At 40.1% G+C, this 18,272-nt stretch overlaps 1 protein-coding gene across 2 annotated transcripts in view; it reads left to right on the top strand.

The window, feature by feature from the left end:
* Cog1 (conserved oligomeric Golgi complex subunit 1) overlaps positions 1-16,966 on the top strand; it is a 37,906-nt gene extending 20,940 nt beyond the window's left edge. Inside the window, exons 8-17 of one of the 2 annotated variants that reach the window (XM_071593706.1) lie at positions 171-403; positions 887-1,050; positions 1,156-1,375; positions 5,913-6,081; positions 6,570-6,767; positions 10,978-11,132; positions 13,244-13,400; positions 13,556-13,678; positions 14,843-15,052; positions 15,198-16,966. In XM_071593706.1, coding sequence (XP_071449807.1) covers positions 171-403; positions 887-1,050; positions 1,156-1,375; positions 5,913-6,081; positions 6,570-6,767; positions 10,978-11,132; positions 13,244-13,400; positions 13,556-13,678; positions 14,843-15,052; positions 15,198-15,347 — 1,779 coding nt within the window. In that variant the 3' untranslated portion in view covers positions 15,348-16,966. Of the gene's footprint in view, positions 1-170; positions 404-886; positions 1,051-1,155; positions 1,376-5,912; positions 6,082-6,569; positions 6,768-10,977; positions 11,133-13,243; positions 13,401-13,555; positions 13,679-14,842; positions 15,068-15,197 lie in introns of both variants that reach the window. The other variant, XM_071593705.1, reaches the window with a different exon arrangement.
* Positions 16,967-18,272: the final 1,306 nt, after the last annotated feature.

Here is an 18,272-nt window from a genome sequence, read left to right as displayed (position 1 = left end):
CACGTGTGCAATATTGCAGTGGGCAGCCAAGGAACAGAGTGTTATCACGCATAAGGGCATTATCCTTTTGCATCATACTGTGCTACTCACAGTTGAATGCTGAACTGTCCTAGAAAGTGTGCGAATAAATTCAGCTGGTGCAAACTCACATGTCAAGCATTCTCCTGCAGGGCCTGTCAGCCATCAGGGAGGGAGCATGGGAGGTGCTGAACAAAGATGAGAACAGGATTGCACAATCAGCATTACATGTTTGTGTTGAAAATGGTGGGCTGTGGGAAGTTCTAATCCGTCCAGTGGTCACAAATCGCACACTTCAGCTCATCTCAATGGCCTTAACTCAGGCGATGACTGATTTGAAATCTGCTCTACAGGAAGCTGCGTCTACTGCCAGTGCTAATCGGAGGTATGTAGTCTTTTATTCTTATGAACACGCAATTGAATTCTGATTAGAATCACTCATTTTCTGTTGCAGAGGGTAGTGCTGCCCATAGCTGTCAGCTTCAGTTCCATGTTGCTCTCTCTCTCTCTGTGGACTCATTGTGTTCTTTGGAGTGGTGTTCATTTTTGTCCTGTTGTGTATGATTTGTTCTGGGGATTATTATCTCATCCATGGTAGCATAGTGACCCTGCTTAGTGATTTATATTACATAATTTCTCAGGAGTATATCATATTAGAGATTTCGTGATACATGATTTAAATCCTTTTTTACTCAGCTTATTTACTGTGTGTGTGTCCCATTTTAGTTTATTTTGCCCATGTATAATTTTTCACCATTGGCTTCCTCCTTGCTAATTCTTGCTGTGAAATACATATGTGAAATCTATAAAGTTAACTGTCGTATGTCTTCATTAACTAAAGTGACTCAAAGTAAACCTTATATTGTAGCAACACTGTCTGTAATTCCGAGTATAACCTTGACTGGTATATATGGAAAGAATGGCCACAAGACCTCATTATGGCTAAAGTGCCACTCAGTGACTCAAAAGGCGATCATGCCAAGTTTAATGGTTGGATGTTGACCTCTTCAAGGTCTCAGAGAACACCCTGTGGTAAGTGTGGATTTTGAGAAGTTATTCAACTGTTGCATGCTAAGCCTTTGGAATTATGTCTGACATGCAATGCCTTTAATTTTTTCTTGATCTCATTTACTCCAGGATTGGAAATGAAAGCTAAGGGATATTCACCAATGGTGCAGAAATTATGTCAAAACTTTGACAGCCATTTTGAGGCATTGCTAGAAGATTTTCTGTGGTACATATGTGATAAGGACCAGATGGCTTCCAAAGTTCCTCTGTCTTATCCCTTCAATAAATTTGTTGATAGAGGAGAATTAAAGCAACAGCTGCAGACAAGAACATACGAGTGTATTAAAAGGTAATTTGACATTAATGTTACATCCCAGTGATACATTAATATTTCCACAAAGCTTTAGAACTTTCTGTATTGACATGTGATTCCATGGTATGCATATACATATATTTTATAATAATAATAATTATTATAATTATAATTATTATTACTATAGTTATTATTATTATAAGGTAATATACTGGTCATGGTAGGTTTTGGATGGACACAACTACCAAATAAATATTTTGTGACTCCTAACAAAATACAATCCAGCAACCTACTCTACATCAAGTCCTTCTTCATTTCTGTGTACTTCCTTCCTCCCTTTATCCCGCGCAACATCTATCCTGTTCCTGCTCTTTCCTGTTTGCCTAACATTCTCTCCTCTTTCACAGTCTTCAACATCCTACTGCCGATCAGTACGCCCTTCATCCATTTTTCCTGCCTCCATAGGATTTCTCCCAGCAAACCCCTCTCTTCGCCCACCATACCGAGTACTTCCTCATTTGTTTTCTTCTCTGTCCATTCCACCTTCTCCATTCTTCTCCACACCCACCCACATTTCAAAAGCCTTCAGTCTTCTTCTATCCTCCTGCTTCAATGACCTCGTTTCTGCGCCGTACTTAGCTACGCTCCATATCAAAGTTTTCACGAGTCTTTTCCTTAATATCCTTACTCAAAGTCCCTGTCATCAACTCCCTCCTCCTTTTGAAGCCTCTTTGCCTAGCATAATTCTTCTCCTTACGTCCCTACTACTTTGACCATGTTGGTCCAAAACACTACCGAGATACGTAAACTGTTCTACCTGCTCTAGTCTTTGCCCTCCTATTTTAATGTTTAGCTTAGCGTTTTTCTTTATACAAAATCACATAATCTTTGTTTTATTAATATTGATTCTCATCCCATATCTGTTGCACTGAATTTCCTTGCCTCTTTAATCATTTCCTCCGCATATACATTGAGCGGCGCTGGTGATAATGGGCAACCCTGCCTTACACCTCTTCCTAACACTGCCCGTCCAGACTTCCCGTTCCCCACTTGCACCTGAGCATTATGAGACATGTACAGGTTGCGGATTAGCCTCTTTTCCCTCCAATAATCTATTCTTCAGTTCTGCATTATACTCATTTGTTTTTCCCAATTCACTCTATCAAATGCCTTTTAAAAATCTATGAAACAGACAAATACTACCTGATTGTATTCTATATTCCTCTCGTTTAATAATCTTATTACTGCAATGGCATCACGCGTACCTCTCCCCTTCCTAAACCCAAACTGATCACCCCCTAAGTAATCATTTGCTCTACTCTCTATCCTTTTGTTTATGATCCTTAGAACAACTTAAGCTGTGTGAGATATAGTCGCAAGTATGTGACATGGTATCCCTCCCCTGGCTCCTTCATTGGGTATAAAAGCCCTGGTCGCGGGGTGAAAAGCAGTCAGTTGGTTTTCTGGCGGTGACTGGTAGGACACGATGCTTCGGCTGTGTTGAGCTTGTCGCGACAGCGTTTCCTATTGCTGACTAAACTTTGGACGAGGGCTCTGCCTAGGTTTCGTGTTTCGTAACCGCATCCACCATGCCTTATCCGTTCCTTCCCGACGGACGACGGCTCTGCCTAGGTTACGTTCGTCGTGACCGCGTCCACCCTGCCACACTCCCTTCATCTCCGACGGAAGAGGGCTCTGCCTAGGTTATGTGTGTCGTGACTGTGTCCACCCTGCCTTATCTCTTCCTTTCCGATGGACGAGGGCTCTGCCTAGGTTGTGTTTTGTGACGGCGTCCACCCTGCCATACTCCCTTCCCTTCCAACGGATGAGGGCCCTGCCTAGTTTACATGTTTCGTGACTGCGTCCACCCTGCGTTTACCCTGTCCCAGGTGATGTTCTGCCATTTTTAATGCTCTCCGCACTCGCCTTGGTTTACCGAGGGTCTAGCCATCCATAATTTGCTTATACCTATCTAAATGGTGCATTATGACTGATGTTGTATAATATACAATTGTTTGGGTAAGACTCGGCGTAGTTATTCTGACTTTCCCCGATACCCTTTGTGTCGCGGGGATTGAGATGGTGCGGGGGCTAATGTACTTGCTTCCCACCCAGAGGGCGCAGCTTCAAATCCCGGCGGTGTTGAATATTTTTCAGAGGTATCTCGATCCCTACTTGATGTGCTTTGTGGAGGGCACTTTGAGTGAGTAGGGCGTCCTTGGATGGGACGTTAAACTGCGGACCCCTTGGCACATTTCGCAAAGAGTAGGCTAATGCCTTTCCTGTCCATCCCCTATGGCGCAAATGACCTCGGCAGTCGGTCGCCTCCCCCAAAAACTACTACTACCCTTTGTGTCACACCTAGAAATGCCCCTTGCGACAATATCAAACTTATATTACTCCTGTAGTCCTCACATGATGTAGCCTTTACCTTTTTCGGAATAGGAACTAAAACTGATCTCACAAAGTCTTCCGGCCAGATTCCTTCCACATAGATACTACAAATCAACCCATATAGCCTCTTCCTCCCTCATTTTCTTAAACATTTCAGTAGTTCCACAGGAATGTTATCCACCCCTGCGACCTTATTTGATTTCACCTTTCTTAATGCCTTTTCTATATAATCATCGAGTATGCCTTGACTGGAGCTATCTTCATCTCTGCCATATTCATTTTCTATGTCTAACCTTGTTGGCCTAAGTTCTTTAGCATACAGTTCTTCTACGAGGGTCATCCGGAAAGTAGTACCCGTTCGTGAAATAAAGACACAAAAGTAAATATTAACAAACATAAAAAATTTTATTTGAAAGAGGATACTTTAAACTACTTCTCAACATAATCTCCAAGCAAATTAAGGCATTTGTCATAACGTGTGACAAGTTTCTGTATTCCTGCTGCATAGTCCTTCGCCGCCAGCTCATTGAGATACGCGAGGGACCCATCTTGCACAAATTTTTGCATAATGCAGATGGTGTTTAACAATTTCATGAACAATTGTTCGAGAAACATTGGGAAAATGCTCACAGATGTCATCAATTGTGACGCGCCGATCGTTCCTCACGAATTCGTCAACTGAGCTCACCAGTTGGTCTGTAATGACAGACGGTCTCCCCGAACGCTCATCGTCGTGTGTGTTCCCCCTCCCCATGTTGAAGTTGCGACACCACCGCCGAACAGACGACTCGTCCATTACATTGTCTCCATACACCTCCTTTAATTGGCGATGAATATCACATGGGCGAACGTTTCTTGCATTGAGGAATTTAATCACTGCCCTCACTTCACAACTGGCGGCGTTCTCAATTTTTTTAAACATTGTAAACAATCACAGAAACAACACAGGCAATGCTAGCGTCACGCAACTTGGCTCAGAGAAGGCAGACAAGCCACTGAAGCTATCTGACCTCGTCCAGCGGCTACTCGCGTCGTCAGCACTTCATGCGGCACGAACGGGTACTACTTTCCGGATGACCCTCGTATATATTCCTTCCACCTCTCTTGAATATTTTCTACGGGGACTATCATCTTACCTGACTTGTCTCTTGGTCTAACTTTTAGCACAAATCTTCCCTTCTTACTTCGCAATAGTGATTTTACCTTGCTGTAAAAGCCCACAAATTTTATAGCACACCAATTTTCCCTTCTTCTGCAAACTTTCCATATTCTTGCTCTGTGTTTTCCACCATTCTAATTTTTCTTTATTTGTTATATTTAATTAACTCAATTTATTATTTAACTCTTTGCATTTTGTTCTGCCTACCTCTGTGTTTATATTCTTCCATTTCCTTCTCTCATCCATTTTTGTAATCATTTTGTCTGTGATCCATGGTTTCCTTGTCCCTTTCCCCTTTACAGTTGGTTTAGTTTTGTTTGCGGCTTTCGATTCCCTTTTCTGATAAATTTCCATTTTCCCTCTTTAGCACTCAGCTCTTTTCCTTCATTCATGATTTTCTCTCCAGCCTTCAGATACTCTTTTCTTGTCAATCCAGTTGATGTTTCTACATTCCATTTCCTAACCCGCCATTCTTGCCTTATCTTCTTGAAGCTAATGCTACACTCTATAACAACTAAATATTGATCACAGTCCTCATCCGCTCCTGGGAAGCTATGTGAATTAATCACACTGTTCCTAATCCTGTGCCTAACCATCCATAATATAATCTAACCGATACCTTTCCAAGTTCCATCATCTCACCTCACCTAGGCCTAGACTCGTCTGGCTCCTAATCTTCGACCTATCTGGCATGTGTGACCCTACCTGGAGCAATCGTCATTGCTCCCACCCGCACAGCTCTAGGGGGCCATAAGAACGCACATTCCCTTCTACCAAGTCAAGGTTGTTGGCCATGGGACTTCCATTGAAAAGAGTAGCAGTACATTTATCTTACTATTTCATTCTGGAACTATTTGGCCTTTGTAATTTCTGCTAGAAATCTCAAACTTTCTTTTTTTATGTCTTCATTCTTCTTCTGGAGCAGCATATGAGCTGTTAATCATTTATTACTGAGATATCAAATTGATTATTGTTTCTTTTGAGTTTCCAAAACAGTAAATGCTTTCTCTCATTCTGCAGCCTGATTAACTTTGTCGAGGAAGAGATGCTGAAGAAGTGCTGTGATGATCAGGCCAGCGGGATGAATGAGGCAGGTGCTGTGTTGGTTGGTCGGTTCCTCATGGGTTTGATGGAGTTGTGCCCTCAGCTGCAGAAATGTATGTGCCCTTCCATCCTCGGCGATAGCAGAGTAAGTAGCAGCACAGATGTACCAGCAGTTTTCTGTGTTTTGGCATGTTTTTGGTTGAAACTGTTTATTTTTCCATTAAACCTTTGTTGACATTTGGCATGCTGCCAGGTGATGGTTGGTTGACCCTCGCCATGTTACTGCATGCGTACGGAATTATTCCGAGATCACAATATTTAAATATAAGGGAACAGTCCTTGCTTTTTGAATATGCCCCATAGAAAACATTTAGCCAAAATCTAGCATGTGAATTTTTTACTGGCCACAACTGTTGGGTTTTGCTCAGTTGGCGAATGCTGCTGCCCTTTCGAAAATTGAGTATTCACCCTTGCTCAGCAAGCACTACTGCTTTGATGCCAATGGCTTCATGATGCTATCTGAGCAGTATCACTTCCTCTGTTCTTGAGAATGGAGTGCTCTTAGAGATGTTGAGTGAATGCCTCAACTGGGGTAACCACAATGCATTTATTCCTCCATTTGATCTTCTGCAGATTGGAGTCTATGGCATGGCGTCGGTGCGTGCCGGCCAAGACACAAGTAGTTGGGTGGAGGCATGCAATGTCTTGGGGGAGCTGAGCACCAAAGCGCTCGGTGTGTGGAGGGAAGCGGCTGGCCGCAGGATTCATGCCAGGGTGAAAAGGTCATTTACCATTCCTCCGTCGCCAGTTGAGCTCCTCCCACTATTTCCTGTGAGTACTCGTCTGGGTGCAGACATGATTCCATTCCAGCATTTTGCCAACTTGTAAGAATCAAGGCTGTCTTAATCAAAGCTAATTTTATTGTGAAATTGATGCCATGATGTTTGTGTTTGTAAGCCCAAAGGTTGTATTGTTGACTTGAAGTTTGCAGCACAACTAACAAAGCAAATGGTGTTGGGTGATGGACCACATTTGTCAAAAATAGATCCAAATGGCTTCAAAAAGGATTAATGATTTCCATGGCTCATTTTTGTGGTCAAGCCTCAAAAAATTCATGCCACTACTCAAAAAGTAAATACTGTTCAATGTTCCCAAAGGGTAAAGCTACCAGTTGTGGAGATTCTTTCCGTCCATGCTCATGGGCACCAATGGCACCTTCCTGGCTATTTGGTGGGAGCAGCAGAGGAGGATAGGAATGGGTGGGTTTCCTCCCCTCCATTACCCATAAGGTGTGCCATTCGAATGCAATGCAATTGACTAGTTTTCAATATTTTCATCGGTTGGCAAGTATGTTTAGTATCCTTGGAACAGGTTGGATTGGCCTTCCTGTCATCTGTGAATAATGTAATGCTAGTCAAATGAGACATTCATTTTCATTTGATGGCCATTTCAGTGAATGCAAACTACTGCAAATTCTCAGGAAACATCAAACCATTAATGGTCGACACTTTGGAAAATATTAGGCACTTATTCATGTATCTGAATTTAATCATGAAATAAAGTGGTAACGTAATGCTAATTAGCTTATAATATTGATCTTCATTTTTCCTTACAGTATGGCTGTAAGCACACTGGATGTAATGGCTGATTTTTATTATTGGTTTTTACATTTCATTGCAATTAGGCAAATGTCCGGGTGGCAACGGTCCAGTGATGCACCCTTCCAATGCACAAGAACAACATATGTGAAACAAAATGCATTTCAAAAGCCATGGAACTTAAAGATTCTCAAATTCCCCAACCCTTACATGTGCCATCACATATGGTTCAGGTTCACACCATGCAAAGCAGCCCACCGTCCAGCATCACACTCTGTCCAAAGTCACCAACACGTCTGCATTACCCCCCGTCCAAAATCACGCACTATGATGCCACCAAACAGTTTTACAAACCAACTTCTCATGCCGTCCACATCATGTACAGAACAATATTGTCAATAAATAAAATGATATGATAATCACCGACAAATCTAGTTTATTGCCCTGTCTTTTGTTCTGAGGCTGCTTTACACCCATACTTAAAACTCCAATAATTGGATGGAAAGGGCTCAAACAACCCTCCAGGCAGCTGGTTCCAATCAACAGTACTTCTGTTTAGAATAATGAATATTTTTTCTTATTTTTTTGTTCTTATTTTTATTTAAGACTGTGGTTAATTTTTCCCTTACAATATGTTTTTCCTATCTCCTTCCATAAATTTTCCCACTCTTCATAATTTTGAACTATTTTGTGCATCGCACCTAACCTACTCCTTTTCCTTCTCTTTTCCAAACTCTCCCATTTCAGAATATCCAAAATTTCCTGCACCCTATCTCAACGTTTGTACCACCTGAGTACGACTGCTTTTGGTTTCATTATTTCTTTCTTTTTAATGTGTCTCACTTCATATGGGTCCCATACTATGAACGAGTATTCCAGAATAGGGCTAACCAGGACCTTGTACTGTGTTTCTCAAAAATACCTAATACTGAATTATTAAATAATGCTGAGTAGTGCCTTCCCCATTTAAAACCTTGATATGCCATGGTGGGGTAGGGCTTGTGTGTTCCATTGGCCTCTGGCACTGTGCTGGCAGGAGCAATGATAATTGCTCCTGGTAGGGTCACCCATGCCAGATAGGTCGAAGGTTAGGAGTCAGACCAAAGGTAGTCCACGGAGCATCTGTTCCTCAGTGAGACAGCTGCAAAGGCGTCGGACACAAGTGGGGGGGCCATCGAGTGATGGTGTCAAGTTGATAACAATATTGAGGAAGGCAGCAGGAAGCCACCTCAATAACTTATCCAAAGACTAACGGGATGAATGCTCTGATGAACATTTGGCAAAGTTTTTATGGATTAGTAGGTGGCATTTATAAAGGAGGGATTTGGCTGTAAGACCTTTTCAGATCAGTGTAGGTTCCTATTCCGAAATAGGTAAAGGCTACATCATGTGAGGGCTACAGAACAATAAGTTTGATTTCCCACGCAGCTAAAGTTGTTCTCAGGATCATCAAAAACTGGATGCAGGGCAAATGATTACATAGGGGATGGTCAGTTTCGATAAAGTAAGGGGTGAGGTATGCATTATGCCATTGCAGTAATAAATCTCAGCAGTGAGAAATTCTGCTTAGTGAGGATTTCATGTAATGATGACCTTAGAAGCCTTGCCTCTCCTACTGCCAAGATTCCCAACCTAGAGACCCAGTGGGTCGGGTCCCATAGTTGCCTTGACTCAAAATCCTTGTTGTGTCCATCATATTTTCTTTGAATAAATAATTGAAGTGGTTTCTCTTTGCTTTCCTCTTTAGCGCTTTTAACTTGACCAAGTCACTCAATAGCCGCCCCACTGGGGTCAGTTGCCTATGCAGCAGCCTCTCTGCTAAATGGAAACTGTGTCGGCTACCTTTATTCCGGCTCCTACCCCTCAACTTGTCTGGGATTGGTGATCCGACAAGGAGTGGTTATCATTGCTCCCACCAGCACTGCTTTAGTCTGGTGCGTTTCCATCATAACTCTGAAGAGCATCTGCATCAATGCATATTGATATGTACACTGCTACACTCCAGAGACACAGGAATAGTCGAAACAGTGAGTGTCTAAAGGTGATCCAGCTCCAAAGAAGGTGAAGACCGTGAAATTTGCATACTAGGCAATGGCCACGGTTTGCACATGGAATCATTTGCATTGATTATTGGCTGAAAGGAAAAGCTACAAAGCGTATTATGTGGTGTAATTTCACTGATTGAGTGAAGAAATCATGAAAAAGCACCCTTAATTGGAGAAGAAAAAAATTCTCTTCCATCAAGAGAATGCACACCTTCTCAGTTTCGGTGGCGAAAATTATGGAATTAAAGATTGAATTATCACAGCATCCACCACATTCACCAGATTTGACCTCCAGTGACCTTTCTTTATTTCCAAAATTGAAAAAATGGCTCAGCTGAAACAATTCACATCAAATGAGGTGGTCATTGCCAACACAGGTGCCTATTATGAGGACCTTTAGAAACCCTACTTCTTGGACGGCTTAAAAATGTGGGGGAAATACGGAAAAGTTTATCAAGCTAGATGGATATTACATGGAAAAATCAAAAAATATACCATAATCATTTTTTTCCTCTATTTTCTAAGGACTTATTAAATGACATACTTATGAATGTATAATTTGGTGTGGTGCTTTTGATTTTTATTTGGGTGTAAAATAAAAAAGTTACTATTTAATGTTTGGAGGGCAATCACATGATTAGAAAAAGTGGAGGAGTTTAAATGCAGGGTCAACTGTAAAAGTATTGCCCACTCTCCGGGATAAATAGATTTATTGATCGTACTTGTGAAAATACTTAAAATTCTTCAAAATACTCTCTCCCCCTTCTACAATAATACACTTGAGTGGAGACGTGTCTGCCACGCCCAGAAAGCACCCTGAAACTCCTCTAAACAGGAATGTCTCTCTGTTGTAACATGCTCTTGAATGTTTTCCACTTGGTCTCCCTTTCAGCTCTCTCCCCTCGGTCGGGGAAAGGCAAAAAGTCGTGTTCCAAAGTTGAAAAACACACTTCATGCGGAGGCACATCTTTCAGCTCAGACCGCTTGAAGCAAACTGGCAACTGACTGCGTTCCAAGGGCAGACTCCCCAGCCACATTTCCCAACCGGTTCTACTGTGCTGCCGTGGATAGTCGCGTCACAACAGAATCATGTGCATTACTTTCATAATGGTCCATGTACTTCCTCCCGTCCTGTGCAAATCCCTTCCATTAGAAGCCCCCTCTCCCCTCCAAAGTGCACTTAAAAACAATGCTCAGCTAGCTCATGTCTGTTCTCCAATAGGCAGGTCATAGTTCTATGACCTACCCCGACATTTTTCTTAGTTCAATCAGAACCGCGAATACACCGGACTATTTGTATCAAGTGTGCAAAAGGCTGCCACTTAATGGGTACGCACATCATTTGTGTGGAGAGCCATATTGTTGTGATTTTTTAAGCATGTGGAGCTTCATTTCCAGGCATGGGACCAGGTTACCATTGAAGAAGGAGCAAATGAGGGTCAGAGCATCAAATCAACAATTAGGGTTCCTTGTCACCCTAGTTTTGCTCTCCATAGCATCCTGTTTTCATCTTGCCAAGAAATCAACGGGCTAACCCCTCACACTTTACCGAGGTGAGTACTTCTGTATTCAGGTTGTAGCTGACTGAGTGACAGATTTTGATGCATATCCATTTGATAGCTCATGAGCAGAAGCCTCTCATGAAGGATATTCTCAGAACTAATGAACTCCTCACTATAGAGCATCCGTGCTTCTTAGTGATGACTCATTCCTCATTGGCAGTTGTGCCATGAAGAAATTACACAGTGAATAATTGCACAAAGTGAAAATATCACACATTTGCAATTTCCAGCTGATCTATTTGGTCATATTATAAAATGAATGTTATATAGAGCTCTTTTAATTATACCGTGGGATAATAGGGTAAAATTACAGATTAAGTACATTAAATGCATGCAAAATAAAGTAACCCCTAAGGACACAAAATGTATGCATAGTAATGACTCAGCTGATGAATCGAATGAACTCAGATCTGGCATCATTATTATACATGTTAATATAACACAACTTGACATCATTTTGTGAACTAATCTTTAAATTATGAATGGCTCCCTTTGATCTCATGCTTGTATTGATCAACTCATGTGCTGCTGCCAAACTGCGGTCTTGTCTGCCGAAGCAAAACACACATCCAGTTAGGGTAGCTATAGCTGGCGAATGGATGTCAACCTTTGACTTCTGCCGAGTGGAAAACACCAAATGCTGATAAATGAAATCTGAGACATCAAATGAAGTCATTTATTGAAAAACTAAAAGATATCCAGCGTAGAACTCATAGGAATTACCTAATTACAACGAGGAAAAGCTCGAACAGATGTTAATTATCATTAATGCCCCCCACAGTGTGACCTCTGTTAATGGGTGTGCTTCATTCAGCCGGAGGGAAGGGAAGGGCCAGGTTTTTAAATATGTACGCTCAAGCCCAGGCTCAAGTGGTTATTTTGAAGCATGTTGAATGTCTCGCTGAGGTCTTCATCATCGCTGAATGCCGCGGGCCGTGTCAGCAAAGTTAGTGGGCGCAACATTTTATATTTTGCATTGCAGAGGGGATCTCGTGCTGTGGAAATGCATTCATGAATGTTGCTCTTGTGAACTATGTGATGGTGATTATTTGTACACTATTAAGTGAAAATGAATAGTTGTAGCAAATACGCAGTGTTTATTTTGCATAGATAAAATGAGCCGCCTCTCTATAATTGTCTATTTTTGTAAAATTTGAATGATTTTTTGGAATGGAAGTGACTCACCGATTGGAATAAATAACTCTGCTCCTGTTGATTTTACCATTGAGTGGGAATCATCAGGCCAAATAAAACTTATGATTGCGATCAACTCAGCCGAAGAATCTTAAAGAAAATAGTGATTTTTGACCTCAACAAATCATGAATTAAAAATTATGTTTTGAGTGAGTTACTGTTTGGCATTTTATAACCCAGTGCCAAAGGTGACTCATTTTTAGTTACAATAGTTAAGACTCTGAAGATAGTGAGTATATTGTACACTGTGACATCTGATGTGATTTTTCTACCTTTGAGCAAAGATACCGTAAATCATAAGCGTGGTAAGGTTGCATGACTAATGTGAAAATCATGTGTTTTTTAAACCAGCATTCAGACATTACATCAAGGCATAAAATACAGTCATTACAATGCATGCATTTTTTGTCCATTGGGATTATTTTATTTGTTATTGTGAATGTTTTAAAATTTACCTGATTAAAAATAATATGTTAATATGTATTGTCTGGGCATACCAGACTTGCTCTGTTGCTATACTCTATATATCCATTGCTGTAGTGGCAATTCGTACACCATCTTCTGTTTGGTATTTGTTTCAATTTAAATAATTGTTTGTGGTTCAGATTCCTTGGTTTTTGCAGTTGTGTATCATGAGAGATTACATGGGGAATCTGACAATTGGATTAACTACTGGTGTTTTCCTGTCCATTAATCATTCTATGATTGATTATACAAGACAATACCTGTAGTGAGATTTGGTCTGAAATATTTGTTTATTTTTTTAATATAGGAAACAATAGGTTCTGCTGTACATAATTTGCAAATAAATTGGGGCATTATTATTAAAATAATTCATAAATATATGTATGTAATCACTCCATTACTCATTTTGTAATTGCTAATATTCCCTCCCTGTTAATTTTCAGCAAAATTCACCAAGAGCTAATTGAAGATCTTGCACAATCTTTACTTAGCAACTATGAGCCTCTAAGTTCATTGGAAAGCATTCCACAAGTACAAGCCCTGCAGTTTTTCTTTGATGTTGAGTACATAATCCATCTATTTTTAGGCAGAGAGAATAAGGTAAGAATGTTGCAAAGTACAATGTATTCATTGAAAGGATATGCAGTATCATTGCCATGGGAGTATATAATGCATTTTGATATGATTTTCTCAAATTTGGCTTAATTTATGCCTGGCTTAGAGAGTCTGTGTATTCACATGTGTATTTTTCCAAGGTTTTGATGGAACGTGCTCGAAGGATATGTGACAGAATGAAAACCTTCATTGATCCTTTTGATTATGATGTGTTCTGCCCTCACATAATGAAGAATGTTAAAGCAAGTGTTAGGAAGACTCAGGTATGTAGTTATTTTAAAGTTGTAGTAACATTTTAAACTGTGCTTTAGTGTCTGCGTGTTTCAGATCGGAATGTTGTTTCCTGGAGCACCTTTTCCTAATGTTCACGGATGTCTCTCATGGGAATTTCACAGCATCTATTGGATTTGTAAAATGGTCCATGTTGATTGATTTACAGTTGCCATGAAAGTGATGCTCTTTGAAATATTGTTTTCACCTCAGTGTCTTTAGACTCTTCAATCTGTACTCATGGTGGGAAAATAATACTGTGCTCAATAGGCAATCTTAATGACAAATGGTTATGCAGGTTAAATAACTCACACTTTTGTCTGTAAGGAAGGAAATGGTATGGAGGGTTTGTGACCCTTGGGGTACCTATGCTACGTGCAGTAGTCCCAGATGAAAATTGAAAGTTTGCTCCAAGTGTCACCTTTTATCTGTTTTCACCAACATGCTTCAAATTTAAATAAAATTTAATAGTACCCCAAGTCGACCCTCTCTTTAATAAGCATGGTGTACGTTCCGTTCTGAAAGGATGGCTACTATTCATAATCTCTGTGGTTATTAAGCATTAGTGTGTGTAATATGTTTCATTGCATTTAGTTCCTTTGTGTTGGACTGGTGATTCTAATGTCCAAATGTCACCAAACATGAATATTGACCCTTATTTTTTTACAAAAGGATCCAGAATACACTTGCTGATATAAAAATGTCTAAACATGTATTGTGCTTACAAATGTGTTTACCCAGGGGATTATTCTTTCCACGTGGATATGAAATTTCACTAAGTCTATGCATCTGCAATCAACCTTAAATGTGATAAATTTCTGAGTGCAAAAATCATTCAGTCAAGACCAAAATTCAAAACCCGAAGGCATTGGAGATATTCGCTGTGGTAAACGGATTTCAGTCACAGAATCTGCATGAAAGCAGTCGGCTGAAAATTGAGGAATATTCAGGTTCAAGTCCCCGCTAAGCCAAATGATGATTCTTCACAGTGGAATTTCTTGCATTTGTGTATTGTCCAAGTGTTGAATTCCACGGAATTGACTGTTTCAGGGTTTTATTTTGTTTATTTTCAAAAGTAAAGGTTTGTAATTGTGCTGTAGGAAATTGTACTGTGCTTACTCATGATTTGTACGTATGTGCTCCTTTGTCCTCTGCAGACGTTGCTTGGAGTGGCTCTGTCTCAGGATAAGGTGGTGTCCCTGAATCGAGGGAGTGTCCAGGGGGGAAAGGAGAACGTCCCGCCCGAGCCAAAGGACCCCTCCATCATGCCCCTGGCCATGCCCACTCCACCCTGCTTCCCCCTCCTCCCACTCTCACATACCGGCGGCCTGCCCAGGGTGGCCGCAGGGGCGGCACTCAGCAAACAGGTTGGCTCCTCATGGGTATGTGCATCAGGCACACCCTACCACGATGCTTTCCTTTTCAACGTCTCTGCATTAAGAATTGCAATTACGTGTATTTACATCAATGCTCTCTACCTAATTTTATTATTTTCTCCTGCTCTTTGCCTAGAGTAAAAAGATGGGAAAGACTTCACAGACGCCATCCAGTGTTCAGCCAACATTACCGCAGAAAAAAGGAACCTCCGAACAGACATCTTCTAGTGGACTTATAGCAAGATCAGGTGCCTTTTTTGGTGCTATGGGATCAGATTGGTTTTAATAATCATTTATCAATTAACATCCCAGAAGAATATGACATGCAGCACTTCCAAGCATTTACTTCCCCATTAGGTGAAGTGTGAATTTCCATCCTTGCTGATTTTGAGGAGAGATAGCATTCATGTGTTGTTCGCAATGAAATTACTGATTGTAAATGATGACCCCGTGCCTTAAAAGAATGAAGGTTTTTTTAGGTGTATTTGTTACTTGTTTTTAAGTGTGTCAACTGACTGGTAGTCTTGGGAGTTGAATTGTTACATAGGTTAATAGTGATTGTAGTTCAAAGATCGACAGATTGTGAGTGACCTTTTGGACATGATAGGATTTAATGAGTCGATAGGAGAAATCTTTCCATATGGCCTTTGCAAATATTGATCCTTGTACTTGACATATACTGAGATAATATTTACTTCAGTGATGCTAGTTTTTAGATTAAATTTGCACTACATTTACCAAGACATTCTGCTTTTGGCTGTAATTTAAATTCAATCTAAGCAGAAAAAACTCGAGGCTTTTTTAAAGTTGCATGTTGGATCTGCAAAGGAAGTAAGATTTATGACTGATTGGTCAATCTTAGCAAATGCCATGATTATTGAAAAGTGAAGAAAAAACCCACACAACTAACAATTTATCACACACATGCATTTGGTGGATTTGGTTCTTAGCTTTGGTCCCTCTAGGGCGACATCAGTTTTGGCTCTTTTTAATGGCAACTTTTGATGCATCTAGATCATTCCAGTACCACCGGATTCATTATATTGGTTAAATCTCTCAAATCGATCATTACATGCAAATTGATGAAATCCCTTAATGCATTGTATACAGTGAACTTTTGATAATCTTCAAAAAATACAAAACATTCAAAATGGATGTACTCGTATTCAAATTATTGTAAAGTGATGTTACACATGTGGATGTCCTTGATTCATGCATTTCTTCTTGTGAAAGATGCTCTACCCTTGAAGGTCCACTACGTTACTCATATTTTGATTTGTCCTTTTTCTTACCAATCTTCACTCTCTGGTGGGAAATTGTTTGCCTCCTCTGATTAAAAATGAGCAAAGAATGGGTTTTGAAGATATTGAAGAGTCTATTATGGTTATGTAGTGATTTTGTGCTATTATTAAGTCTAAACAGGGTCACTAAGGTCTTAAAAAATATAAAAAAATGTTTCAGTTCCTTAATTCATCCTTCAGAAATGACTGGGTGAATCAGAATGAAAGTACCTTTTCCATGTAGATTATCCTTTATAATCATTTTGATGTCCTGAAAAATAAGTTATCTTGCAATGCATCTTAAATGATCATTTCCTGTTATATTTATTTCACGTAGAATTGGTAAGAGGACAAATTAATGTCTTATTCACTTCCTTATACTTATATTGTTTCAATGCTTAATTATGTAATGAGTGTATCATTTGTTACTTTGTTTTAAAATTGTATTGTAAAATTTATGTCACTTTGTCTTTTATTGGTTAAATGTAGTTTCCAGTCAATTGGAGATTTCACAGTGCCTGGTTCTTGCTGAATTTTGATGTATTTATGTTCCCCTGAATGATTACTGCTGATTTTTCCATTTGTTGTTAACGTGGCAAAAATAAAAGTTTGTCAGTTTTCCAAATTCTGAAGTCTTTTCACATTGTAATATCTTTCATTAATGTTAAGGATTCTGTTGCCTACTGTTAGGTAGCTGATTGCAATGCTTAGCTTTCTCTTTTTCAATGTTCAGGTGAGCTATTTCCAGGTACGGTCAGTCTCTGCATGGAAATGAATGGGAAGTAGTTGGTGTGATTGAGGTGGGTGCTTCTGGCACATTTCAGTTTGGGTGTTGTGGGGTAGGATTTGACTGTAATGGGGATGAATATGGTAATACTTTCCTGTTAGTGTGAGGACTATTGTAATAGGGTGGGTAGTGTTGTTGAGAAATTGGCACCATGCAAAATTTAATTTTTCTGTCATGCCTTCATCAATACCTATTTGCATTTGATACGGAGGTTTCAATTTTGCTCGAAGTTATCACACCTGTATGGTCATTGGTGTCCTGCAAGTCTTAGAAATCAGAAAATATTATTTTTTGTAGTAATTAATTGGTTGCAGGTAGGCTTTTAATCTGCTCCGAAAACTAGTAAACCAAGTCGTGTTCTTCCAAGTATGGAGGAACTTCTAAGCTCTGTTGAACATGAAAACCATTTTCATTACACCAAATCATTTTCAACTCTGCAAACCCACTACCTCCCTTTGTGGCACCCGAGATGCTTATTCTTTAGTTTCCTCAATAGAACTTACTCAGCACTCCCCCCTCCACTACAGTATTCATTGTCCAGTTAACTCAAGGAAAGAGAATCTTGTTTTTTTGTTCCTGTTAAATTAACAAAATTACTCTAGGAAGGAAAATCTAATTTTGCAATCCTAATCGAAGAATCATTTTTCAGTATTTTTACAACCATCCATTTATTCTTCTGCACTTACAATTGGCCTCCATGATTGTCTTGACTCTATTCACATTTCCTAAAAATACCTACATTGAATAATTAAATAATATTGAATAGTGAATGCCTTCCCCATTTAAAACCTTGATATGCCATGGTGGGGTAGGGCTTGTGTGTTCCATTGGCCTCTGGCACTGTGCTGGCGGGAGTAATAATAATTGCGCCTGGTAGGGTCACCCATGCCAGATAGGTCGAAGGTTAGGAGCCAGACGAAAGGTAGTCCACGCAGCGTCTGTTCCTCAGTGAGGCGGCTGCAATGGCGTCTGACCCCAGTGGGGCGGCCAGTAAGTGTGATGGTGCCACTGTAAAAACAGTATCTGAAGTAATGAATAAGAATTACTTAATTTTTCCACACAATCTTTTATTTTTACGACTGGGTTTCGACAAGGATCGTCATCATCAGGTAATTTTTACAGAAATATACACATATATATATAC

This window comes from Hetaerina americana, unplaced genomic scaffold, assembly GCF_022747635.1.
Source record: "Hetaerina americana unplaced genomic scaffold, ioHetAmer1.1.p SCAF_6, whole genome shotgun sequence".
Lineage (NCBI taxonomy): Eukaryota > Metazoa > Arthropoda > Insecta > Odonata > Calopterygidae > Hetaerina > Hetaerina americana.
Note: the sequence above shows the minus strand (reverse complement) of the source record. Positions and strands in the feature narration are given on the sequence as shown.